The 22,057-nt window shown below is 50.1% G+C and overlaps 11 protein-coding genes across 11 annotated transcripts; 10 read left to right on the top strand and 1 right to left on the bottom strand.

Moving 5' to 3' along the window:
• Window positions 1-677: 677 nt before the first annotated feature.
• Window positions 678-1,277, top strand: IAQ61_001242 (uncharacterized protein; the record flags this gene model as incomplete). The annotated part of the gene is made up of 1 exon (XM_003840974.1): window positions 678-1,277. One exon carries the CDS (start codon window positions 678-680, stop codon window positions 1,275-1,277), a length of 600 nt encoding a protein of 199 aa, XP_003841022.1.
• Window positions 1,278-2,312: 1,035 nt separating this feature from the next.
• IAQ61_001243 (uncharacterized protein) lies at window positions 2,313-2,669 on the top strand (the record flags this gene model as incomplete). Its single annotated transcript, XM_066095029.1, has 1 exon — window positions 2,313-2,669. One exon carries the CDS (start codon window positions 2,313-2,315, stop codon window positions 2,667-2,669), a length of 357 nt encoding a protein of 118 aa, XP_065955337.1.
• An 845-nt stretch (window positions 2,670-3,514) lies between these two features.
• On the top strand, window positions 3,515-4,942 carry IAQ61_001244 (uncharacterized protein; the record flags this gene model as incomplete). Its single annotated transcript, XM_003840973.1, has 1 exon — window positions 3,515-4,942. One exon carries the CDS (start codon window positions 3,515-3,517, stop codon window positions 4,940-4,942), a length of 1,428 nt encoding a protein of 475 aa, XP_003841021.1.
• Window positions 4,943-6,225: 1,283 nt separating this feature from the next.
• Window positions 6,226-7,389, bottom strand: IAQ61_001245 (uncharacterized protein; the record flags this gene model as incomplete). The annotated part of the gene is made up of 1 exon (XM_003840972.2): window positions 6,226-7,389. The coding sequence occupies one exon, from the start codon at window positions 7,387-7,389 to the stop codon at window positions 6,226-6,228; it is 1,164 nt and encodes a 387-aa protein (XP_003841020.2).
• A 2,435-nt stretch (window positions 7,390-9,824) lies between these two features.
• IAQ61_001246 (uncharacterized protein) lies at window positions 9,825-10,554 on the top strand (the record flags this gene model as incomplete). The annotated part of the gene is made up of 2 exons (XM_066095030.1): window positions 9,825-10,224; window positions 10,304-10,554. The coding sequence occupies 2 exons, from the start codon at window positions 9,825-9,827 to the stop codon at window positions 10,552-10,554; spliced, it is 651 nt and encodes a 216-aa protein (XP_065955338.1).
• Window positions 10,555-11,113: 559 nt separating this feature from the next.
• IAQ61_001247 (uncharacterized protein) lies at window positions 11,114-11,410 on the top strand (the record flags this gene model as incomplete). Its single annotated transcript, XM_066095031.1, has 1 exon — window positions 11,114-11,410. One exon carries the CDS (start codon window positions 11,114-11,116, stop codon window positions 11,408-11,410), a length of 297 nt encoding a protein of 98 aa, XP_065955339.1.
• Window positions 11,411-13,071: 1,661 nt separating this feature from the next.
• Window positions 13,072-14,784, top strand: IAQ61_001248 (uncharacterized protein; the record flags this gene model as incomplete). The annotated part of the gene is made up of 4 exons (XM_003840968.2): window positions 13,072-13,480; window positions 13,578-13,846; window positions 14,012-14,357; window positions 14,480-14,784. 4 exons carry the CDS (start codon window positions 13,072-13,074, stop codon window positions 14,782-14,784), a joined length of 1,329 nt encoding a protein of 442 aa, XP_003841016.2.
• A 721-nt stretch (window positions 14,785-15,505) lies between these two features.
• IAQ61_001249 (uncharacterized protein) lies at window positions 15,506-16,768 on the top strand (the record flags this gene model as incomplete). Its single annotated transcript, XM_066095032.1, has 2 exons — window positions 15,506-16,595; window positions 16,636-16,768. The coding sequence occupies exons 1-2, from the start codon at window positions 15,523-15,525 to the stop codon at window positions 16,766-16,768; spliced, it is 1,206 nt and encodes a 401-aa protein (XP_065955340.1). The 5' UTR covers window positions 15,506-15,522.
• A 470-nt stretch (window positions 16,769-17,238) lies between these two features.
• On the top strand, window positions 17,239-17,672 carry IAQ61_001250 (uncharacterized protein; the record flags this gene model as incomplete). Its single annotated transcript, XM_003840966.2, has 2 exons — window positions 17,239-17,289; window positions 17,403-17,672. 2 exons carry the CDS (start codon window positions 17,239-17,241, stop codon window positions 17,670-17,672), a joined length of 321 nt encoding a protein of 106 aa, XP_003841014.2.
• Window positions 17,673-19,410: 1,738 nt separating this feature from the next.
• On the top strand, window positions 19,411-20,079 carry IAQ61_001251 (uncharacterized protein; the record flags this gene model as incomplete). The annotated part of the gene is made up of 1 exon (XM_003840964.2): window positions 19,411-20,079. The coding sequence occupies one exon, from the start codon at window positions 19,411-19,413 to the stop codon at window positions 20,077-20,079; it is 669 nt and encodes a 222-aa protein (XP_003841012.2).
• A 620-nt stretch (window positions 20,080-20,699) lies between these two features.
• Window positions 20,700-22,052, top strand: IAQ61_001252 (uncharacterized protein). The gene is made up of 2 exons (XM_003840963.2): window positions 20,700-20,993; window positions 21,083-22,052. The coding sequence occupies exons 1-2, from the start codon at window positions 20,856-20,858 to the stop codon at window positions 21,749-21,751; spliced, it is 807 nt and encodes a 268-aa protein (XP_003841011.1). The 5' UTR covers window positions 20,700-20,855; the 3' UTR covers window positions 21,752-22,052.
• Window positions 22,053-22,057: the final 5 nt, after the last annotated feature.

Consider the following 22,057-nt stretch of genomic DNA (forward strand, 5'->3'; position numbering starts at 1 on the left):
CTCGCTTCCACGACTTATTATTACGAACCTTGGCAGGTGCGAGAGCGAGGATGATGGATTTGGATGTCGAAAAGCCGAATTTATATGTAGGACTTTTCTTCTATATAATATGATGGTGATGGAGACGGTGACGGTGGGCGATGGCGAGGACGATAGCAACGGGAGGATCATATCCAACTCGTGAGCGAAACACATCAATAACTGAAAGCAACATGTAATAGTACGGAAACCCCAATCCGAATATCTACCATTCCTTTTTCCCTGACTTACTTACTCTGGCGCTACTCCTCATTCCTGATGGATGATGTCTGGCCTTGCCAAAGTGTTGTTTGGGAATGTGCAAATTTCTGCGGGCCTTGTCTCGTCTCCCTTGCTGCTGGAGATATTCACATGACATGTGAGATTTGCCGTGGTAGAAGAGTATCGTAGTTGTAACTGGACGACCAAGTGTCGTGGAACTTTTGAAATTTTGGAATAAAAACACGAGTTGTTTGTCCTAGTGGGCTGGAATTTGTGTGTTGGTGTGAACGAAAACGACGACAAGGACAAGAAGGGCAATCAGGGATATAACCATAATCTCGACCCTCAAACACAACCACGCCCACAAAATCCAAAATCGCGAAGACGACCGCAACCATTGCAGTTTCAAAGACCAGGCAAAATAATAGCCAAGAACAATGCAACATTACCGCCTCCGCATCATACCCGACGACCATATCACCATCCACGATCTCGTCGGGCTTGCTGTTGCCTCTTCTGGATCTGGATCTGGTGCTTATCCGGTGGATTTGAGATTCGATATCGATGCGGGATGTGTGGCGACTATGGTGCCTAGGGTGAGATTGGCGGGATTGAAATGCGGGTGGGGGTGTGAGTGTGCGTGTGGAAGTGAACGTGGTGATACTGGTATGGGCAATTGGGACGAGGAATATGAGTATAAAGAAGATGCAAACGACGAGCGTGACTGCGAGTATAATCACCACACCATCAACACCAACAACGAATTCACCCGCGGGGACAATCCATTCACCATACCCATGCGTCTCGGTCTCCTCGTCCTCCTCTTCCTTTTACTCATTCCATCTACAATGCACGGAATAGGCAGCGTGGTGCTGGGTAGGGTGTCAGAGGCGCGAGATATGCAGATGAGGGGGTTTGTCGGCGGCGGAGCTGTTGTGGGTGATTTCGCGGGGAAGAGGGGAGGGGCATGGAGGGGAGGGAGGGTGGAATGGAAGAGTAGTTTGGATGGGGGAGATGGGGCTGAGGAGGGAGGTTAGGGATGGAGGTTAAGGAAGAGGGTATAGTGGGAGGAAATACTGGGGGAAGAGAATGGGAAGGGCAATGGAGCACGCAGCAGGGAAAAACGGGTTTGAAGTTGGGAATTCGACAAAATTATCGGAGAGAGGGGTGCAAGGGGAGAGAAGGGAATTTGGATTCAGAGGTTATTAATGACCTCATACAAGTACCCACCCCCCATATCGCCAGGTCTACAGATCAGCTTCGTGGATTTTGAATATATTTGGGACGCGTGTTGTGTATGCGGCGTGTACTAGAGTAGATGTTCATCTGTTAACGAGGGGTGAAGAGGAGATGGGGGCGGATGAAAGTGTAAACAGGATTGCAAAGAACGTAAACAAGCAAATCCTTTCTCTACTCTCACGCTCACAACTCAATGCTCACAAATCTCTCGTCTTGACGTCCTGTTCTATGCATGTCTTATGCGCCGGTGTTTCTCCAGTTTGTTTGAATTGTATTGTGCAAGTTGGCTAGATTGGCGATGGGTAGCGGTTGAGGTACCTGGCGGGATGATATTTTTTTTGTTTTCTGATCGCGGCCCTTTTCTTTTGTTGGTTTGTTGGATATACCCACACGCCTCATGCTTCACTTACTAGCCATGGTGTCTCGTCTTTCTCTTGGCTTAGGTCCTGGCATGCTATACCATAGACTCTATGGTATAGTATGGTCTACGTAGGCCAAGCTAGCATGCATGCCCACAGGGGTTACGGGACAAGGCTCGAGTAAACACAAAAACACAATGGAGGTTGGCATCTCTGGTGCTATAGGGCTGGTAGGTAGGGCCATGACCATGGTCCACGATGCGTTTTGAAATGAATGATTATTATTAGCACGCTTCATTGTCATTGGGCTATAGCTCCGTCTGCGGTGATATAGAGACTTCGTACCAGACAAAGTATATTTGCTTGTTGCTATTGTGGCGCTAGTGATATATCTTCGGTTGGATATGTCATCTTGGCCAGTCTCGATGGCGGTGAACAGTCACAGCGGCAGCACATACTCACTGACTGACTGCCATGTCGTACTCGTGCAGGGAGAGGCCTAATGAAATTGTGAACGAGTGCGCTCGAATCAATTCCACTCTGGGACAATGCAAAGTCCAAGCAACGGCCTGTAGAGTATACGATGGATTGAATGGTCGACGCAACGGCCACAAGCCCTTCCAATCAGGAGGCCACAACAGGTCGAGGAAGGGCACCCGTCCTACGACTACAAATCGCCCGGTGGAAGAGAAGCACCGAGATTCCTCCATTGAGGCAATTGTCCAGAATTGCGAAAATAAAGATTCCGGCTATGAGGCTAGCATCGACTTACGCATGGTCGATCAACACTGTTTGGGAGGGATGAAACACGTTATGACGGTTATGACGTAGCGCACGGCCACGGTCCACTCTTTCGGCACATCTCTCCTCCACCGCCACCATGAAACCTCCGCCCCCCCACGGCCCCCTTCTCATACTACGTCTCTCTGGCATTTGCTTCGCTTTCATACTACCTGGCACTGGCCTGTGTTGGTTGTGAGATTTGTGTGCGCAAGGGATGCACAACACATGTCCATTTGCTGACATCTTACTCGCCGCACCCAGGTACTGGTGACGTGCTCAATACTATCCAACACTTCATAGAGTACGAAGCAAAGCACTACTCTACTCTACTACGACTACGGAGTCATCTGGGTACCACAGTACTAGAGTACGACATGCCAGTCATGACAACAGGCGATCTTCAATGCCCACAATTCACGTCAAGGCATTGATCGCCCACGGCGTCCGACCGTCCGCGCACCTCTGCCTACAATACCTAACCCATTCATGAAGATCGCTCCGGCTACACTCTGCCCTGCTGTGCTGAAGAACAGGCCGACGTCCTTCTCTCTCTCTCTCTCCCTGCCCCCTCGCCAACCCCATCTGCCCACATCGTGTGCTTCATAAGCCTCTTGCCTCGTGTTGGAACCTTCTTTTGCGTACTACTGCCACGCTCACCCCCGCCTTACCCAACTGACGACGCGGCCTCCGACTTCCGAATGGCCGAAGCATTGATTCCACACTCCCAACCGATACTTCTCTCAACCGATACTTAGCAAACGCATGCTGGCTTTCATTTGAACTCTGCCTGCCCGACCCTCTTTTCTCCTTTACTTCTCCACCATCACGCCGCCTCCCTTGGGCGTTTTCATGGCAGGCCTGGTGCTGTGCCATATACGTTAACAAAACTCGACATGCCCCACCGCGCCTTCATTGGCCGGCTAGTCTTCTGCGCCATTTTCTCCGTCTCACTCGTCAACATCTTTACTACCGTCACCTCTGCATCCTACTTTCACCGCCAAAACTCACTTCGTGGATCGGCGCACCGACATCATACCGAACAGGAGCTCGTTTGTCCTCATTCTAAGCTTGCAGATGATATACTCGTTGTCCTCCGTACCGGAGCGACCGAGTCCCTCGAAAAGGTCCCAGTACACTTTCGCACAACGTTACGATGTGTACCGCACTTTACCATTGTTTCAGACATGGAGGAACAGATAGAGGGGCATACTGTTCACAACATACTCAGGAATGTGAGCGAGGAAGTCAAGAAAACTCATGATGATTTCAAGCTGTACAACCATCTACAAAAGCATGGACGTTCGGGCCTTCCCCACCAACCTGTTCTCACCTCCCTCTCTGGCTCCTCAAAGGGTGACTATATGCAGACCGATAAGCCTGGATGGGCCCTCGACAAGTGGAAATTCCTCCCCATGATCGACCATGCCTTGAAAACGAAGCCGGATGCCAAATGGTTCGTCTTCACGGAACCAGACACTTATTTCGATTATCACAACCTCCTCACTTACCTTGCCACTTTTGACGAAACAAAAGACTACTACATTGGCAAACATCTTTTCATCAACAACATTGCTTTCGCATACGGCGGCGCCGGCTTCGCCCTCTCTGCACCGGCCATGCGCAAGATTGCTACACACCGCCGCACCCGCATCTCTGAATACGAAACCTTCACGCGTGATCACTGGGTTGGCGAATGTGCCCTAGGAAAAGTCGCAGAAGACGTAAAAATCCCATTGCACCGCGCCTTTCCCCATTTCCAAAGCGACTCCCCGGCGACCCTGGACCCAACCACCGAGAAGATCGACCGCAACGTCTGGTGCTACCCCGCAATCACCTACCATCACGTTTCTCCAGCCGAAATCACCGAACTCTGGGACTTTGAACAGCAGTGGTACGCACGTCACGACATCGTGCTGCGCCACCGGGACATCTTCATGCATCTTGTGCGGCCGAAACTCGGGCCCGAAGTCAAGAGCTGGGACAACATGGCCGACGAAAAGGAATACAATGCGCACGACCACAGCAGCTCGACCAACGCCCTCGAGCGCGACGCGTGGAAGTCCTTTGCACATTGTCGCGCCTTGTGCGAGTCTCAGGAGCACTGTTTGCAGTTTACTTTTGACGCGGGGAGCTGCGGTGTTAGTCGCACATTTCGCCTTGGCTATGCGCGGCCGGGAGAGAGGATACAGAGTGGATGGATGCTGGATCGGGTGGATGATCAGTTTAGGGGCTTGGAGGATAAGTGTGGGATTAGGGATTGGTTTTCGCCCGAGGAGGATGCGAGGAACGAGCTGAAGATGCGGAGGAGGCGGGCTCTTTGAGGACAGAGTGAGTGAGCGAGCGAGAAAGAAGCAAGACATGGAAATCTGACATCAGTATGCATTGCACGGACAGAGCGGCATTGGGTTCACGGCGTTTTTTCTTGACCTTTCAGGTGGGAGGGTTCTTGCCATTTTTCATTTGAATATTCTCTTTTGCATACATATGCTTTGATACCCCCGTCCCCTGAAACCCACTCGCTAGACTTTTTTCATACATATATTTTGTACAAGCGGAACCTATCGTAAAAGCCTCATGGTGCACGCATACGAGAGAGGATGGAGGCAAAAGAAGAGATGAGAATACACAAGAGATGCATTTTAATTATTACTTTTCGCTTCAGAGTAGACACTGTAATGAAAACATGGGATCACAATGACGTTGGCACTGTACGTGTCGGTGATGTGAAGGGTTGAAGCCATTGTGAAGTGTATACTTCGCAGAAAGGCCAAGGGGCTGACCTGCTAGGCTCCTTGCCATCATGCTTATACTGACTTTGTGCAAGCTGAGATATCCACAACATCATCACTAAGCCAACCTCCAAGCTATAAAAACCCAAGATGCCCATCCAGTTGTAGCAGCATCCGCGTGCATAACACGGAGACACTTCTTCCGAAATGCTTGGAAACCCACACCACTTGTTTGATACAAAACATTATTCCCTTTTTTTCTTTTTTGCCTCGCTGGATTGCGTGATGCTGAAACAGAGCATGCGCCGTCAGATGCGGTTACACGGTTTGCCGGGCTTGAAACGTTCATGAGTGGTGGTTGGGGGGTGGTGCTGGTGGATTGAGAAACAGCGGGCTCCAGGGGGAGATGTCATGTTATGTGTTGTATGGTGTGGCATTGAAGAATCGTTGTTTTGCGGTTTGGTTTTGTGCTTGGTTTTTGTTGGTGTGGGGTATGGAGGTGTTTGTGTAGTGTTTGCACCTACATGGTCCTGCCGAGTGAAGTGCATTTTTGCACCCTTTGTAATGCAGCGTATCAATTAAACGTACGTTCGGACGACAGCGCTTTGAGAGGAAAAATGGGTTGAATATGTGGCTGGCAACATTGAGCAAGATGTTCACACGCGGCGTTCCCAAAGTGTGTTGGTCTGACAAATCACTTCTGACATTCCAGTTGATGTTCATTCTCAACGTTCTTCTCGCATGGGGGATATATGTGCAAATGTACAAACGTCAAGCAAACTTAGCTAATCGCCTTTGTGCGCCCAACACCGATCATTATACTATACAGAGTCGTAATGTTTCCCTTGGCCGTTGAAACGATATCACTAGTTCACTCACTGGTCACATGTCATGACTGTACCCAGCTTATAGACTTCCAAATCGTGTTGGCTCGGCAGTCTGCCGTGGCTCTCCATGTCATGCAAGACGGAAGGGAATCTTCCCATATCCACTGGCCCTCCTATCAGGTGACTTGCAACTTCCTCAACCTTTGCTGCTAGAATTTGCCACGCACGACCGTGGCCTCGCGAACCAACGCAGCGTTCATGCATGATGCAAGATCGGCAGGTATACGCCTTCAAAAATGCATGGCACATCTCGTGTAAGATTGTCCCAATCCGGTTCCTCAGTCGCAAATCCAGGTCTTCGGGTTTGCTGTTGTGTCGGTATAGTTTTGGGTGTAGGAAGAGTTGGGTACCGATGATTGGGTTGAAGTAGCTTACGCCAAAACAGTTTTTTTTGTGCTCTGGGAGCCATGAGAATCCAGTCGATAACGATGAGCGATGAGGAGGGACAGCGCCAAAGAAGAATACTTTGTTGAGCTGTCGGAATACATGTCCCAACTGCGCATTAGATATGTGAGACCGTAAATCGGGTGCCACCAGGTTAGGTCTCCAGACGCGTAGCAAGCTCGTCAATTGCGATACACTTGGCATATCCTTCAAGCGTGAGGGATGAAGATAGGTGTAATCGAGCCATGCAATGTGGTGTCTCACAAGTCGCATTGCTTCGTAGTCGCCATAGAGTTTGAGAGTCAACGTTGGATGTGGAGTACTGTGCGGTGTCACGCGGGAAAAGCTTGGTGAGCGGATTTTTCGCCCTTCATTCATAGGCCGTACATGTCCATGGGAAGCCTCACTCTGGATTCGATATGATTTCGGGGCGCATTCGTCGCAGTCACATGAAGGCGCTGCTTCTCCAACCCATGCTTGTAGTTCACTCAAACTGGAGGGTAGCTTCACGGAGCCTGCATGATCGGGAGATTGTACACGTCCAAGGATACGATCCTCGATGAACCGCAACTTCGGATCGATGGTGAACAGCGGTTCCAAAAAGGGAAGAAAGTTATGGAGAAGGGTTGATCCACGGCAGACTCTCTGGTGGTCGACGTCCTGCTTCTCAGACTGTTTCCGGGTCTTGAATATCAACCGTGCAATTCGCCGAACAGGATGAAGACGCCGTTTCCTTTTGTCTTGTCCTGTTCCCATATGTTCGCTCATGAGTATCTTGAATGAGATATGACGAAATCAGCAATGGCAATGCGGAAGAAGATATCATGGTAAGTGTCGTAGCATCGGAGTCACCGATGCTGGGATAACCGTTAGAAATCGACCCCGGATTGTGAGGCGGTGAGTTCCAAGGGGCGCGATGAGCATCAAGGATTACTCGCAAGAAAGCCAGAGCACAGTGCACGGACTATCAGGCCATCTGACTCTGAGCACCGCCAAAAGGGGCATCTTCGGAGCATCTTCAAAGAGTTTTTGGGCGATAAAAACGTTGGTACCTGTTCACTACTGGTTCTCGGCGAGTGTGGAGTTTTACCTATTGTACAAGTAGGTAGCCCCAAGATTCTGGATCATTGCTCCAAGTTGACCATGACATGTCCATGGAGCGGATAACAGCCTCCAAAGCCACGATTAGCAAAGCAAAGTGTAACGACCACCTTGCCAACTGAGCTCAGCAAATCCATGGACCTTGTTCGGTACAAGCGACCATAAGGGGTTTGAAACGGGAACGCACGTGTCCCGGAACGGCGGCATGTTTGCCGAGGTTGGTTTGCGGCCAGGGAAGAATTCGGTCCGTTTCGTGACCCTGAACAGAGGAAGACGGTGATGCGAGTCATCAATGAAAGGAGAAGACTTTCAAGATAAGCGACTAATGGCTCCGAGAGTCGCGATCTCTCGTCCCCTGAGCGTTGATTTCATTGATCGAGCTGCGTGGAGTTGGGCAGATACCGGTAGACCAAATCACTGGTGTTGTACAAGCCTGGGTTGCGTACTGGTTATCTCGGCTAGTTTGAGGATCACGTTACTTGTCTTGTGCCATCAAAATAGCCGGGAAGTAGCAGTGGCAAATCACATGATACTCAAACTACCCGAGCGCATGAGTACCAGTAACATCCGAAGGCCTGCTGGACTTGTGCTAGCACTAATTTGACACAGCTGGACCCTTTTCTACCGGTACCGGTACAACTACCAACCCTGAGTGTGATTACCGGTACCAGCTCGCTTGACGAACCCGACCCAGAGACTAAAGACACCCGTTCCCTTAATGAACAGTGCTATCATCGCTAAGTTAACTACAGGCGCATTTGATAGATAGTGTTATACCCTATCCTGAACGACTACCTCTCATTATCGAAGCACCTCAACTTTTCCGACCACACAAACGTATGTTTTCACAATTCACTTGCCTTTCTAGAAGTTCGATGGCCACAGAAACTATGAGATGAACTCTAGTGCTGGAATTGATCTAGGTCTTTAACACGCCTAACCATCGATTATGTTGACGGTTAATAGAAACAATCAGTATGGACTCAGCGTAATGAGAATCATATGAATTTCTTTTTGTCATTTTAGTGGGAGCTATAGAGTCTGGAGTATTTGGCTTGGATGAGACGTTGAGGTCGACTTGGAACGCTCTCGTCAATTGCTGCTGTTCACGATTTGCTGCACAAGATTCGACAGAAGTATATCGCGACCTGGACGAATAACGTTTCCTCAGAGCCCACTAGACGGTACCCCCCAAGAGAAAGGCTGATTGTCTTCGCCACAATAAATTAGTCGTCTTCGCCCTTCTACCTTAAGTATAATTAGGGTATTGATTTCTATCCTTAGCAACAGTTTTTCACGCTACATACTGCTTGATGAAAGTGCGATGGATTCCTGAAGTATACTTGCTGATCATCAGCAAAAATTTGCAAACTTATTCTAATATCCAGAATTCAGAGCAATTAATATGTCTTGGCGTATATTTCGTTCTCGAGGTATCTTCTACTTCGTGATAATGAATTCGTCCCTCTTTTTGTCTCAAGAGGGAAAAAACGCCAAGCCATATTGATTGTTCTCAAGCCTTCTAGCAACGCTTTTGCGTGTTGTTCTATCGGCACAAAAGCGACATTAGCCATGGTAAAACTCGTCCATATAAGTGCTCCGGTTAAGGGACACTCGATGATGCTGACATACGCATGGATAGTATGTTATAACCAGGATGCCTACAGTGCTGGAAGACGTTGGCGTTGCACTACCACATTTATTCCCGTTCCGCGGGCAAAATACTTCTGATTCTCACGGAAAATCAGTTCACTCGAAGTGCAGAATAGCGACTGTGTACTGGGTAAAATAAGCGTCTGCTTAGAGGAGATTGTAAGATAGCCAGCCTAGACTCAGAAAGTAATACTCTATTTTGAGATTGTATAGAACCCAGGCGACGTCAGCCTGTTAGAAAGAGCCTGTCCATGTTTGGGATGTGTGTGAGTAGACCTGTGAAACTGCGGTCTCCTCCGTTTGTCAAATCGCGAAAGCTTGGCATCGAAACCTACCTACCGCCTGGTGCCTGCCATTACCTCTGCGCTCTAAAGCCTAGTCGCCACTCTCACTCACAACAGCAGCAGCGAAATTGGTCATCGGATCAGCCTTGAGTAAGTACACAGGAAATGAGACTTTTCGCAATCCTGGCAATCGTGCTGGCCGTGATCAATCATGTCTATGGCCGGGCTATTAGCACGACTGCCTCCATCCACCAGCTCAGCATCAGAGGTGTCAATCGGCTTTTTGGCACAGTCAACGATGAACATGCTCAACATCTCACCCCATACATCGAAATTGTATTGCTAGAGCGCGGTCTTTCAAACGGGTTCCCCAATCCCCTGCAAGTTGCTGGAGATTGGGACCCCAACGATCCCGCCTCACCCGACCAGCTTGAAAAGTATGCCAAGAAAGGTGCCTTTTTGCGTTGTTTGCTCGACGGGACAGATGCAGCGGCGGGTAAGGCGTGGGATCCATTAGGCCGTACACCGGGATCTGCGAGCAGTCAATGGAAGGGCACGTTGGAGAGTATGTCACTTGCGTTACCCTCTACATTGATCCTGTCCTTGTTGGTTATATGGGTAGTGAAAAATTGACCACATTATAGATGAGCTTCAAACATGGTACTGGAAATCTGCTAGTGTCAATCAGGCAGAGCAATGTCATTATGGCAGTCCATCTGATATCGGTGTTGCCCTGGAAGGGTTGGGCCTGAATATCCATCCAACCACCGATGGTGGGCACAACATCTGCTACACAGTCGAGCATTTCATTGAAGGCCAGGAGGATGATGATGGAGACGAGGTGCCTCCGGAGGATCAGCATTACACTGTTGCGGGGAAGGAGTATAAGGTATGATCACAACATTCCTACTGCTATACACCCAACGAGGAGTTGCTTCAATCGATAGAATCTCAGACTGATGATAAAAGGCAACCGGTGCATTCTACACATTTGGCGTCAATCGTGTCGGCGGTGGTGAGTCTCCCATTGTATCTATATCTTCTCAACGTCCAAGAAATTAAAGTACTCCAGCGATCGTTGCCAAGAATCTCGAGTCACCAACTTTCGCTGCTGAGTTCCACTGGGAATACAAACCCAGCCTCGATGAGCTTCCTGCAATTCGTCATGGCTCAGATATAATGCTTGCGTACTGGCTCCGTGACAATCCCAACGCGCGGAACCTACGATACTACTTTGCCAGTGGCATTGTCAACGAGGACACACTCCCATTGATTTGCAGTGTTATCAAGAGTAAGGGTCATCAGGGTGATCCACCATCTTGGCCGGGCGTTCAGCTTAATAAGGGAGAACATGAGTTCGATATGTTGCTAGGTAAGTTTTCAGATTTATCAACACGTAATCACTGGCAATTAGTGGCTTGCGAGCTGCTTACCCGGTACCGCAACTAAAGAGGATGCGACTGACCACTCACACAGGTTCACCAATTGGCGCAACGCTGGCCTTCATGCTAATCCAGCACAAGGCTGAGATAGGTATCAAACACGTCACCGATATTGTCATCTTCAGTACAAAGCTTGGTGCGGAGGGCTTTGTACAGGTACACATGGTGTTTAAGGTTGCTGATGTTGATAACCCATTTGATGTGGGCATTGCCACTCGCAGCGAGGATAAGCAGTACGCGGCCGGGAACTTGGACAAATTAGATGGATACGACAACGGCGTAAGGACACATGTGTTGTTTGAGGACTAGGAGTCTGGTCCAATGGTGAGAAAGTAAGCCAAACCGATGAGGTTATTGAGGGAACGGTGTTACGATGGCACTCTCCACTTCACACTTGTAGACATCTGGCCTTTGTGATGAGAAGGCTACCTTGACAATCGAAGAAGCATTGTTCATCCATAATACGCTACAAACTCTGCTATATGACTTCTCTAGTATCAGAACTCGTCATTATGTGCGCATCTTGAGCAAGCTACTATCGTGTTTCGTACATTATAGGTCGTTGATACCACTTTGTCATTACTTCCCAAATGATACTTCCACATGTAGTACAAAGACGCACGCGACGATATATATTGATGACCATCCCAAGCATTGCAATTTGTTATCGTTGGCGAGGATGTAGTCCGCAATGGTAAGGTCTGGGTATAAAAGTCATGTGTTGGAGGATTTATCAGATGGTATCAAAGTCTGCAAATATGCTTGATTAGAGACCGTTCATTCCGACCTTGAATTTTTAGACTCAGTTTTAACACGATTCTTTCGTTGATTCAGCATGATCTGATAGATGGCCTGTTCAAAAAGTTGGTCGCATTGAATGTCTTAGGACATGTCTAAGGAAATTTTTGTTGAAGTTGGAATCGTATGAGAATTCCAAGTTTGCCAATGGCATTGGAAAAAGCTCGATACATACCAGGTAGTTTAAGCTAACCAAAACATCTCATACCGGTAAGAAAAATACCAGCTAAACAGGAGGAGAGATGAAGACCGTAGGCGCAGCCTGGACCCCTGCGTAAGACGCCACCAAGAGATTTCAGCTGCGTTGACCCGATTTGCATTTTCTTGCGCCAGAAACAGATGAACTCATATTAACAAGCTCCAAACGTACAAGTAATCAAAGGTGCCTGCCTGATTAGTGGCAGTCATCCTCCTTGTCTTTCACACACTCTCCGTCTGACCATTACACCCCAATCACAGATGCAGCCTAGGCACTTGGATTAAATTCCTCCTTGTTAATTTGAGTCACCGCTTGCGCATGATACTGTCTAAGCACAATGCCTCTGCGATGCCTCTGTATAGCCTACACAGCATCTCCATCACACCCTCTTTCTTCGCCGGTCTCCGTCACCGTCGCTCCTGCCATTTTCAGCCGTGCGACTTAACCAAACACGCTCACTCTGGGGTCATGTGGGCAAGTCAGACTCGAGAGCTGTACACGACGTCACGTGCTAGTCTTCAGGTCTTCACCTCCAAAGATGTCCTTGTACATGGACTTTGGCCATTGGTGAGTGGTGAGCAAGAGGAGCTGGCAATAGTCGCCTCATTGGCGACACGGTAAGATAACTTTCGCGAGTGGCACGTAGATTCTATTGGAAGACGCCGTCGTCAATCTCCAGTGCAGTGTTCTTATGTCACGTGCAGTGTCCATGAGATGTCAACGTCAGGGATTTGCAAACGACAAACGCAATTTGCTGCCGGATTGTGCCCTCATCCCGCACACAAGCGCAGATTTGATTGCGAGTTGCCTTCATTGTCTCCAAAGCTGGCAAATTTACGGCCACTGTCACTTATAACGGTGTTCTGAGTGCATCAACCCACTCACACTCTCTCACTTCACAAAAGCACTCCAACACGCGGACTCTCTCGCACACCACACAATCAATCCCAATCACCAGCTTACTCCTGTAATCATGCTTTTCCTCTACATCCTCGGCCATCTCTTCCTCGCTGTTTCTGGCCTGGCCATCAATCCTACACCACTGGACTCTACCTTTTCGGTTTCAACTATCAGCATCAACAACACTCCTGTCGTCTCCGCAATTCGACCGGAAGTGTCTCCCAAACATGGCCGAATGCACGACCATCGTATGAAAACCAGCGTTCCTTCCTACTCGTCTACAGATCCTTCACTGGTTTCCGTAAAAGCTTGGGATCCGAACAGGGTTGCCACTAACGAGCAACTCGCACATTTTGCAACCAAAGGCTCCGCTCTACGGTGCTTAATGGAGGCGACAGACGCTGAGGCAGGGAGGTCGTGGCCTGACCCTTTGGGACGCACACCGTATTCCGCCAGTAGTGCGTGGAAGGGAACACTGGAGAGTATGCGATTCATGTCCTTCTGTCTTGACACTTTTCTTTGTTTCCCATTCCCTCTATATCCCACTTCTTCCATCTGACTAACTGTTTCCTTTACCAGATGAGCTCCAAACCTGGTTCTGGCACGAAGGGTTCTTCGACCAAGACAACTGTTTCTTCGGCGACGATGACCCAGATAATTCAATCCTCGAGCGCGCGCACATTCAAACGGCGTTGGAATACCTTGGCCTGAGCATTTTACCGGCGGCAAGGGGCGGCGACAATATTTGTTACAGTGTCGAGCACTTTGACGAGGATGCCGAGGATGAAGACGGCGATGAGGTGGAGTTTGAAAACCAGGAGTATGTGGCTGATGGTGAGGTTAGACAGGTATGTTCTGGATCGTTTTGGATCACGGCTTGCACATGTTGCGTCCCCTTGTGTCTGCGGTCAGTCGATTAAGGCACTTCACCTTGCTATATCTTTGCTCTCAATCCCAAATCCCCTCCACACCACATCCACCGTAGACCAAACTGACTCCGCGCTCCCCAACAGGCAACAGGCGCCCACTACCGCTTCGGCCTCAACCACCAAGGCGGCACGATCTATATCCAACAACTCCTTAACCCTTCATCCGCCGCAACCCTGTTCTGGGAAGATGACAGCCGGATTCCCGACGCGCTTCCCGCACTACGCCACGCCTCGGACATCATCCTTGCGTACTGGTTGCGCCAGAACCCCAATCCACAGGGCCTCAAATACTTCTTTGTAAATAATCTGATCAACGACGCTACGGTGCTACTGGTGGCGGCAATATTGAAGAAGAAGGGGTTCCAGCAGGTGCCGTATTGGCCAGGTGTTGTGCTAGATTGGAAGAGCGGGGAGGCTGCGGTTTTGATTGGTAAGTTACGTGTGAGCATGATTTTTGTCATGATGCATACAATCTTTGCACCAAAGTCGCTCGTGCTGAACTCTTTGTACCGGTACCTATGGTATGACTAACTAAGTCTCGCAAAATAACAGGTTCCCCGATCGGTGCAATCATCGCCTTCACGCTGATCCAGCACAAACTCGAACTCAACGACAAAAGAATCACTCAAGTGGTAATTTTCCGAGATGATAAGCAGAATAATGATCCGGAAATACAGCTCTTGTTCAAGATTGGGGACGTAGACATGTCAGTCGCGTCTAATGCTGAAGTAGATACTCTGATCAAAGGGCGAAATAGAGGCGTAGTCAGAGCCGTGGATGTGGCATTGGTAATTCGAGACGATCAGGTCCACGGCCTGTATGTGGATGTTATGAGAACTCATCTTTTGGGGTGGTAGGAATTTCGAACTGTCAGTAGAGCTAAACCAGCTTTCGCGGCGATGCCCATATCTCTCTCTTTTCGAATCACCTATCTGATTTCTTCAGATCATTCCAAATACGAAATCAGTGCTAAACCGACTTTCACGGCGACGCCTTTATCTCTCCATGGTCGAAACACCCATTTTTTTAAGATCATTTCAAATACGAAACTCATGCCCCGAAGCTCTATGCCATTACCAGGCTGTAGCGTTCCTGTTCAGATTTTATTAACCTAATGTTGCCGTGGACACAGTGAAACCCTATCGAAGACCCTTTTTCCATACTTATATACCACGATCGAATACAATATGCTCTACGATGGATTTCCTAGCGGACTCTCAAGATGTATCACTTTAGCTCTGGTGTCGAGGGTCCACTGGTCCACGAGTGGGAGATATAGACAACAGTGAATGTGACAGCCCGCAGGAACGACTACTGGCAATGTCATTGTTCAATGATGCTCAGCAACACACAACGCGCTAGGATTTGTTTGCTCCATTTGAGTGAAACGTGCTTTATCGGTCACTGTTCGCAGCTGCGAGACGAACGACGTGTGGAGACAATGCGTTTGTCTGAGCTGCGATGCGGTGACTTTCAAGTCCAGGCACAGTACCTTGCGATATAAATTCTCTAATTCTCTCCATCTCAACTGCAGAATCCAACTTGGGCACTCAACCACACTCTACTGAGTTCCAATAGCAAGTTACTTCACCATCATGCCTCAACCAGGCCTCCTATCAGACGCCATCGAAGGCGGAACACCGTGCCCTGAAGACCAAGATGGACTCTACGCCTTGATCCGCAGTCACAACGTACCATGCACCTGCCCCGATCATCAGAAGGACGCAAATTGTATACATCAGGGCTATCACGTTCGAATCTGCGTCCCCCAAGTAGGCGCAGTCGCACCTCTTACTCGCAAGGGACACGAAGCCATGCACCTCGTCCACGCCGCCATCCAATACTTCACTCGCACAGAGAAAGACATGGGTACCAGACAGAAGTCTGCCATTGAAGAGTTTCGCAACTTGTCACGGATGCGCCTGGGCTTCTGGTGCAACCTAAACGATGCACATAGAGCTCGATCCATCGAAGTCGAAGATATGGAGTCACTCCTCGAACTCTTCAATCACATCTTCTTCTTCGGAGCATTAGATGTACACTTTAAATGGATGAAGGACGGTGCCCATGACTTGGGTTCCTACGGCCACGCCAAGCGAGTCATCAAGCTCAATCCTACAGCTGTACGCGGCGAGATGCGGATGTCGGTTTTTGACTTTCGAATTGAAACTCTGCTGCATGAATGTGTGCACGCGCTGATTTTCCAGTTTGCATGTCCGTCGTGCGAGTCGTTCGATGTCAATGTTGACAATGCTGCGGGCCATGGCAGGGCTTACCAAGTACTGTACGGAGCAGTGAGCGAGGTCGCGCGAGTGTTACTCGGGGTCCTGGAGTATGCGCCCAGCTTTTCAGAGACCTTCTTGACACACTGGAATGAGGTTAGGCATTTGCCTAGTGTACATGACATGGAGACTTGGCCTGACTATCAGAAGCTTGCGTATATTATTCGGGATGTGAGGAACCGAAGGGTTCTCTTCTTTGATGCTGAGATGCCCCAACGCGAAATTCATGAGAAGATCCGAGTTTTTGTTGAGGAGGAGAACAAGAAAGACGATGCACGAATGAGGGCGATCGAGGATACCACGCCACCGGAGGAGCAAGTCACCCCATGGGACAAGAAACATATTGCCATACTGGGAGGATGTGTGATGCTGTACCTGGCTACACTGTACCTGGCATGGGTTCTGGTTACCTAGTGGCCCCTCTAGCTGCTCGGTTGAATTGATAATGCTCGCCATCATGCTTGGCCTGGATGATCAGCAGACAAAGGACTATACGGAACGACGAGAAGCAACGCACGATGACAATGAGGATGTCAATTTGGTGGTTGATCGTGTATAGAAAGTCTATTACGAATGTTTATATTAGGCGTTGCATAGCATATACCTACTCAGTTGCTGAATTCACTCCTCCCCTTATTGTGCTGACTATATTATAACTGTGGCTGGTCCAGCATAGGTAACAAATAAGAACATTCATACATGATATAACCAGACGCAAGGAACTCCATACCTCCGTGATGATTATGCAGCAAATGTGCGACCATGTCAAGTATTAAATTCAACCTGAAATCGAGTCGTCAAGTCTGCGCAGGCGCTAGGCCTATTATGGACACCTTGAGTCCCACTCAAAGTTGAAGTAGGGTATTTAGTGTAAAAGCCGCTGTACAAACGTTCTCGTAGGTAACAAATAGTAGGTAACAGGAAAGATGGGATGTCAATGTGATAAGTAAGTTCGCTGTGAGGGACATATGCCATGGGTGGTAGGAATACAACAATGGTCTCGTTTTGCTACTGCTACCAGTACGGACGATGAGTTACTCTGCACGCGACGTTGTGTTGAACAAAGTGAATCTGAGTTGTGTAAGTTTTTTGCAAGAATTGCGCAGAAACTTAACATGAGTTGGTGCCGAGAATGTTTGCGCGCAAAGATGCAAGAAAATATCGGGAATCACCCATGTTCTCTCGATAGTTAGAACAGGAGCATTATCTTCACTCTCAGTCACAACCATCTTTCTCACAAGAATGCTAGGTACCCCCTCTCACTACACCGCGTTCACCTTCCCAGCCAAGAAACACCTCCGCAGTACCCCTCCACACACGACAAGGTGCAAGCTGCAACCCCTACCAACGCGGTCGAACATGTCGGCAAGGAGTCTGGGGCCTGGATGACCCTGATCCTTCTGATTCGCGAGACCCGTGGCTCGGTAAGTTTACTGTTGCTAGCACAATGCGTCCAATCGTGAGGGCAGTGGAGCCCTGGCCGTGGGGGATGTTTCATCATGTGGTGTTCGAGAATCATGCATGCTGGGGAGGGGCTGAAGGGGATTGCGGATAACGCCTTGCAGGTGGATACATGTAGGTACAGTAGAGTGGGTACAGTACATGCATAGTATAATGCTACCTGTGTATACAAGGGACAAGGAGTAAGGGGTTAGCTGCCATTTCTGCAAAAACCATTTACTTTAAGCCACAACGTCTGTTCCCGGGCGTGTCTTGGGATCAGAGGAGCGTCGCGCACAATAGTGTCGCGCATTGCGTGGATGGAGCAGTGTGCAGGCATCATCTCTCCTGCGTGGGCAGTGAGGATCGGGGGGGTTCGTAAATAGGGTTTAGAGGCCAAAAAGAAAGGAGAGCCGAGATGACGGATGGGGATGGGCTGTGCTTGCGACATGGAATGGGATGACCTGCAGGGTTCAAGGAGCCTGGGTGTGGTTCGCCGCCGGGGAGTCTTCACGTGTTTGCGCCGTGAGATGCCGGATGAGTGGTTCACGTTTGCTAGAATCCTTGCTAGGATGTGGAGGAATCTTGTGCGTGGATCAACCAGCCGCATGATTGCATTGGATGCGCAGCTTGCACTGCGCCATGGTAGCACGCATTCCAAGTGAATACTACAATGTAGAGTATGGTGGTAACATCTGGCCCTGGGAGCTTCTGTGCTTTCCCCCGTCCCCCCGGCATGCTCCATGCACATGCCTCAGCTCAGGTGCGGAAATAAGAGACCAACGCCAACGGCGGCGCAAAAGGCGAAATTGGTGTAGGGTTCACAATAGGTAGGTTTGGCAGTTAGGCAGCTAGGGTGCGTGAATCGAAAGCTTGGTGCGCTCCAAGCTTGCCTTTGAGGTAACCATGGAAAGAAGCCGATCATTGTCGATCTGCCTTCTTCTCCAGACTGGATGGTTCGAGGACGGACAGCGAGTAAGAATAGGGCATGATTAGAAGTGTGATGGTTGTGGTGATTTGCTGCAGGAGTGGATGATGGATGATATGGTACTGTGGTACTGCGAGGATTCGTCTTACTGAATGTAGGTTCGGTGCGTCATTTGACCATGGTGCTGACGATCTAGAGCATTGAACAGTACCGGTATAGTACGTACTCTGAGGTAGTCGGTGTGCACATACAGTACCGGTACGTACGACAGTCAGACCGACAGGTTAGAAGGTTCGCGGGGATACCTAGTACATTCTGTACACTGGACAGCACAAACAGAGGCCCTTACTACTGGCCGGTACATCCGCAGAGTGCAGATAGGAGAGAGATGACGGGGGGAGGGGGCGCTTGGAGCCAAGGGTGAAGGTCAGACAGTCAGTTGCAGGGTACGTGCGCTTATAGCCCTTGGAAGGCCGCTTAATCCCCGGGCTGCCTGATTGGGACTAGGGAGTTGCGCCGGACGCACGCCCGTTGACCTTCACAGGGGCTCCATCCTCGTACTCCCAAGACGTCGCCACCCCCAAACCCCATCGCGCCGGGAGTCTTTTTGGGCCCGCCCTTAGGGCCAGACAAGGAGGGGCCATGCGTACTCCTAGGAGTAGGAGTACAACAGGACTTATCAAACCCGCATTGCGCCGCTCCACGCCTCCTCTTCTCTTCTTCCTGTGATACCCATTCGTCGACTTTTACACGATATCCCACACTTCCACTTCCACTTTCACTCTCGACTCTCTCCAGCCTGTTTCCAAGAAAGCGAAATCATGACAGCCACCATGTTTCGCGCCTTCTCCTTCGACCCTGTAGGACGACCAGCCTACAGCCTATACGAGGCAGACCGCGCAGCCATGAACGTTTCGCCCACTTCGCACGTCGCAGATCTACGCTGCCTCTACCAAAGACCTCGTACACCCTCGCCATGCACAATAAGTCATTTAGCCGCACAGCTTCACCAACAGAGTCTGCGGGTTGACCCTTGCTATCCGTCTGCTGCGCCCTCGTCACCATCCCTCGGCGACCACCACGACGTTGAACCCCGCAGCCCACGGCCAACCTATTCGCGCGTTGCGGCATCACTACTCCGTATGCAGCGGCAAAGCAATTCGCGCATGCAGTGCAGTGCCTCGCATGTCCGCGACATCTCAGCTCTTGTTCGCATGATCGAAGAAGAGGAACAATGCACCGTCTCGGACTCGAAATCTCGTACCTTGTCTGAGTCATCCAGTTCATCCATCGAGTCAAAGTCTACAGTACCCGATGACGATGACGACAACGATGAGAGGCGCAACATGGACTGCGACCATGTTACGCGGGAGCTCGAGACCTTGCTCGGAATGCAACGATGGCAATCGAACGAGAGGTCAGGCAGCTGCGTCCGCGTTACCAGGACGGTGCGCATGCGGAGGCGGGCTGGCAATGGTGTTCAGAAGAGAAGGAGTTCGTGATTGAGACATGTATACACAGGCGCGCACACACGCATAGAGAGTGTGTGTGAGAGATTGGGACTTTGGACACAACAGGAAAGGGTGGAATGCATTGCACGGCGTTTTGGTTGTTTGAAAGCACTATACCACAGAATCAGGAACTCAACTAGACGGGGTTGGGGCTGGGGTTATACAGCGACGCCTCTGTATTCAGCTGATGCTGATCGCGTCGTCTATTACCAACATACAGAGCTCGCCAAGGGTTGAGCACATGGTGGAGGCGACAATGCAGCGCGCAGTCGCTCTGCTTATATTATTACTTAGCTACCATATTACACATTGCCTATGGACTACTAGAGTATCCAAACATGATCTTGAGCGAACCCAGTACTACACGTCCCCATCAGCACCCTCCTCCGCCTATCCTACCGCGACAACATCTTGTTGATGCCACCCTTTCCACCGGTATTCCCAACAGGTGGAATAGGCCAAGCAAGTGGAAATCTACTATAAGATGAGGGTGATGCATAGAGCAACCCATTCCCTGGAAAGGCGCGTGGCGTGGCCTGAGCGTTGAGCGTTGAGCGTCGAGCGTCGAGCGTTGAGCCTCAAGTGGACCTTTCCAAGCTCGAGCCCTCTTTGATTACACCCAAATTTCACTCGCCGCCGCCGCGCAGCACCGACCACACCGACACGACTGGCAATCAGCACTGAGCAGCAGTAGGTACAATACATCAGACCACGACGAACGAGAGCCATCTGCATCTGATTATGCGACGGCATCTTTTTGACCGGCCATGGCGATGAAACGAGCATTGGCTGCGCGTTCGGTGCACATGCGCATTGTCCCCCGCCCGGCCAACCTGTCGGAGAGCAGAGAGATATTGAGGGTCTTGAGGCGGTTTGGGGAAGTTAGCATGTTCAAGTATATGAAGGTCGGTTGCCATTCTCCCACAATCCCGTCTTCAAGAAGAATGAACAAGATCCAAATCACGGTCGGCAGAGCTGATTACAGGCCCCACAGTATGAATACCAAAACCCCATACACAACGCCGCCCTCGCCATATTCCGCGACGCAAGCTCAGCCCAAGCCGCCCTCGACGCCTCCCCAATCCGCTTCGCTCTCGAACAGATCGTGCCCACCGACTCCGACAATGCGCAGTTCCCGTCTTCCCAAGAAGCCGCCGAAGACGACACAACCTCCTCCTCCACCCAACCTCTTTCTAACCCCCCAAGCGACAACCTAGACGATATACTACGACCCTCCCAACTCCTTCCACATGATCTCCCCTCGTCCATCCCGTCGCCCCCACCTCCAACTCCACCCCCAATGCCATTCGACACCTCCCCCACCCCAACCACCAGTACCACAACATCGTACACCAAACCCTTCCTCCTGACCCTCGACCGCTCCCGCGTCATCCATGCCGACTTCATCGAGCGCCAGCCCTGGTACAAATACTTCCACCCAATGCGCTCGCTCGCCCAACACGATCTCGCGCCCCAAGTGCCACACCCTGGGCTCAGCGACGTTAGCAAGCGGCCTCCCAATGCGTGGAGGACTCCAAACCGTGTGCTGCGCACTATGAGCGAGTACGTGGAGCATAATATGCCGTCGCTTAAGAAGATTGCAGAGGGCACGGATGGCGATTATGAGGAGCGTGTTTTGCAGCGGCAGCAGAGGGGGAAGTGAAGATGGGGAGAGAGTTTAGGCCTATGTTCCAGCAAGCGTGTGTGGCACGGCTGATGACGGTACGAGACTAGGTTATCAAATATAACCTGTGTGAATTGACAGCACTGTCCCGAGAGCATGTCGCGGACTGTAGACTCAAGTATCGAGAACGAGAACAATGTCATGCACTTAATACAATACTTGATTTTTTTTTTAAAAAAAAGAAATAGATTCACCCTACCACCTGCACACGTGCAACTACCAACGCCACAGACGTGTTGAAAACAGCCAGTGCCATGGGAATATATACCTTGGGTGCGCATGTTA

The sequence above is a fragment of the Plenodomus lingam genome (assembly GCF_022343315.1).
Source record: "Plenodomus lingam strain CAN1 chromosome Unknown contig_11, whole genome shotgun sequence".
NCBI lineage: Eukaryota > Fungi > Ascomycota > Dothideomycetes > Pleosporales > Leptosphaeriaceae > Plenodomus > Plenodomus lingam.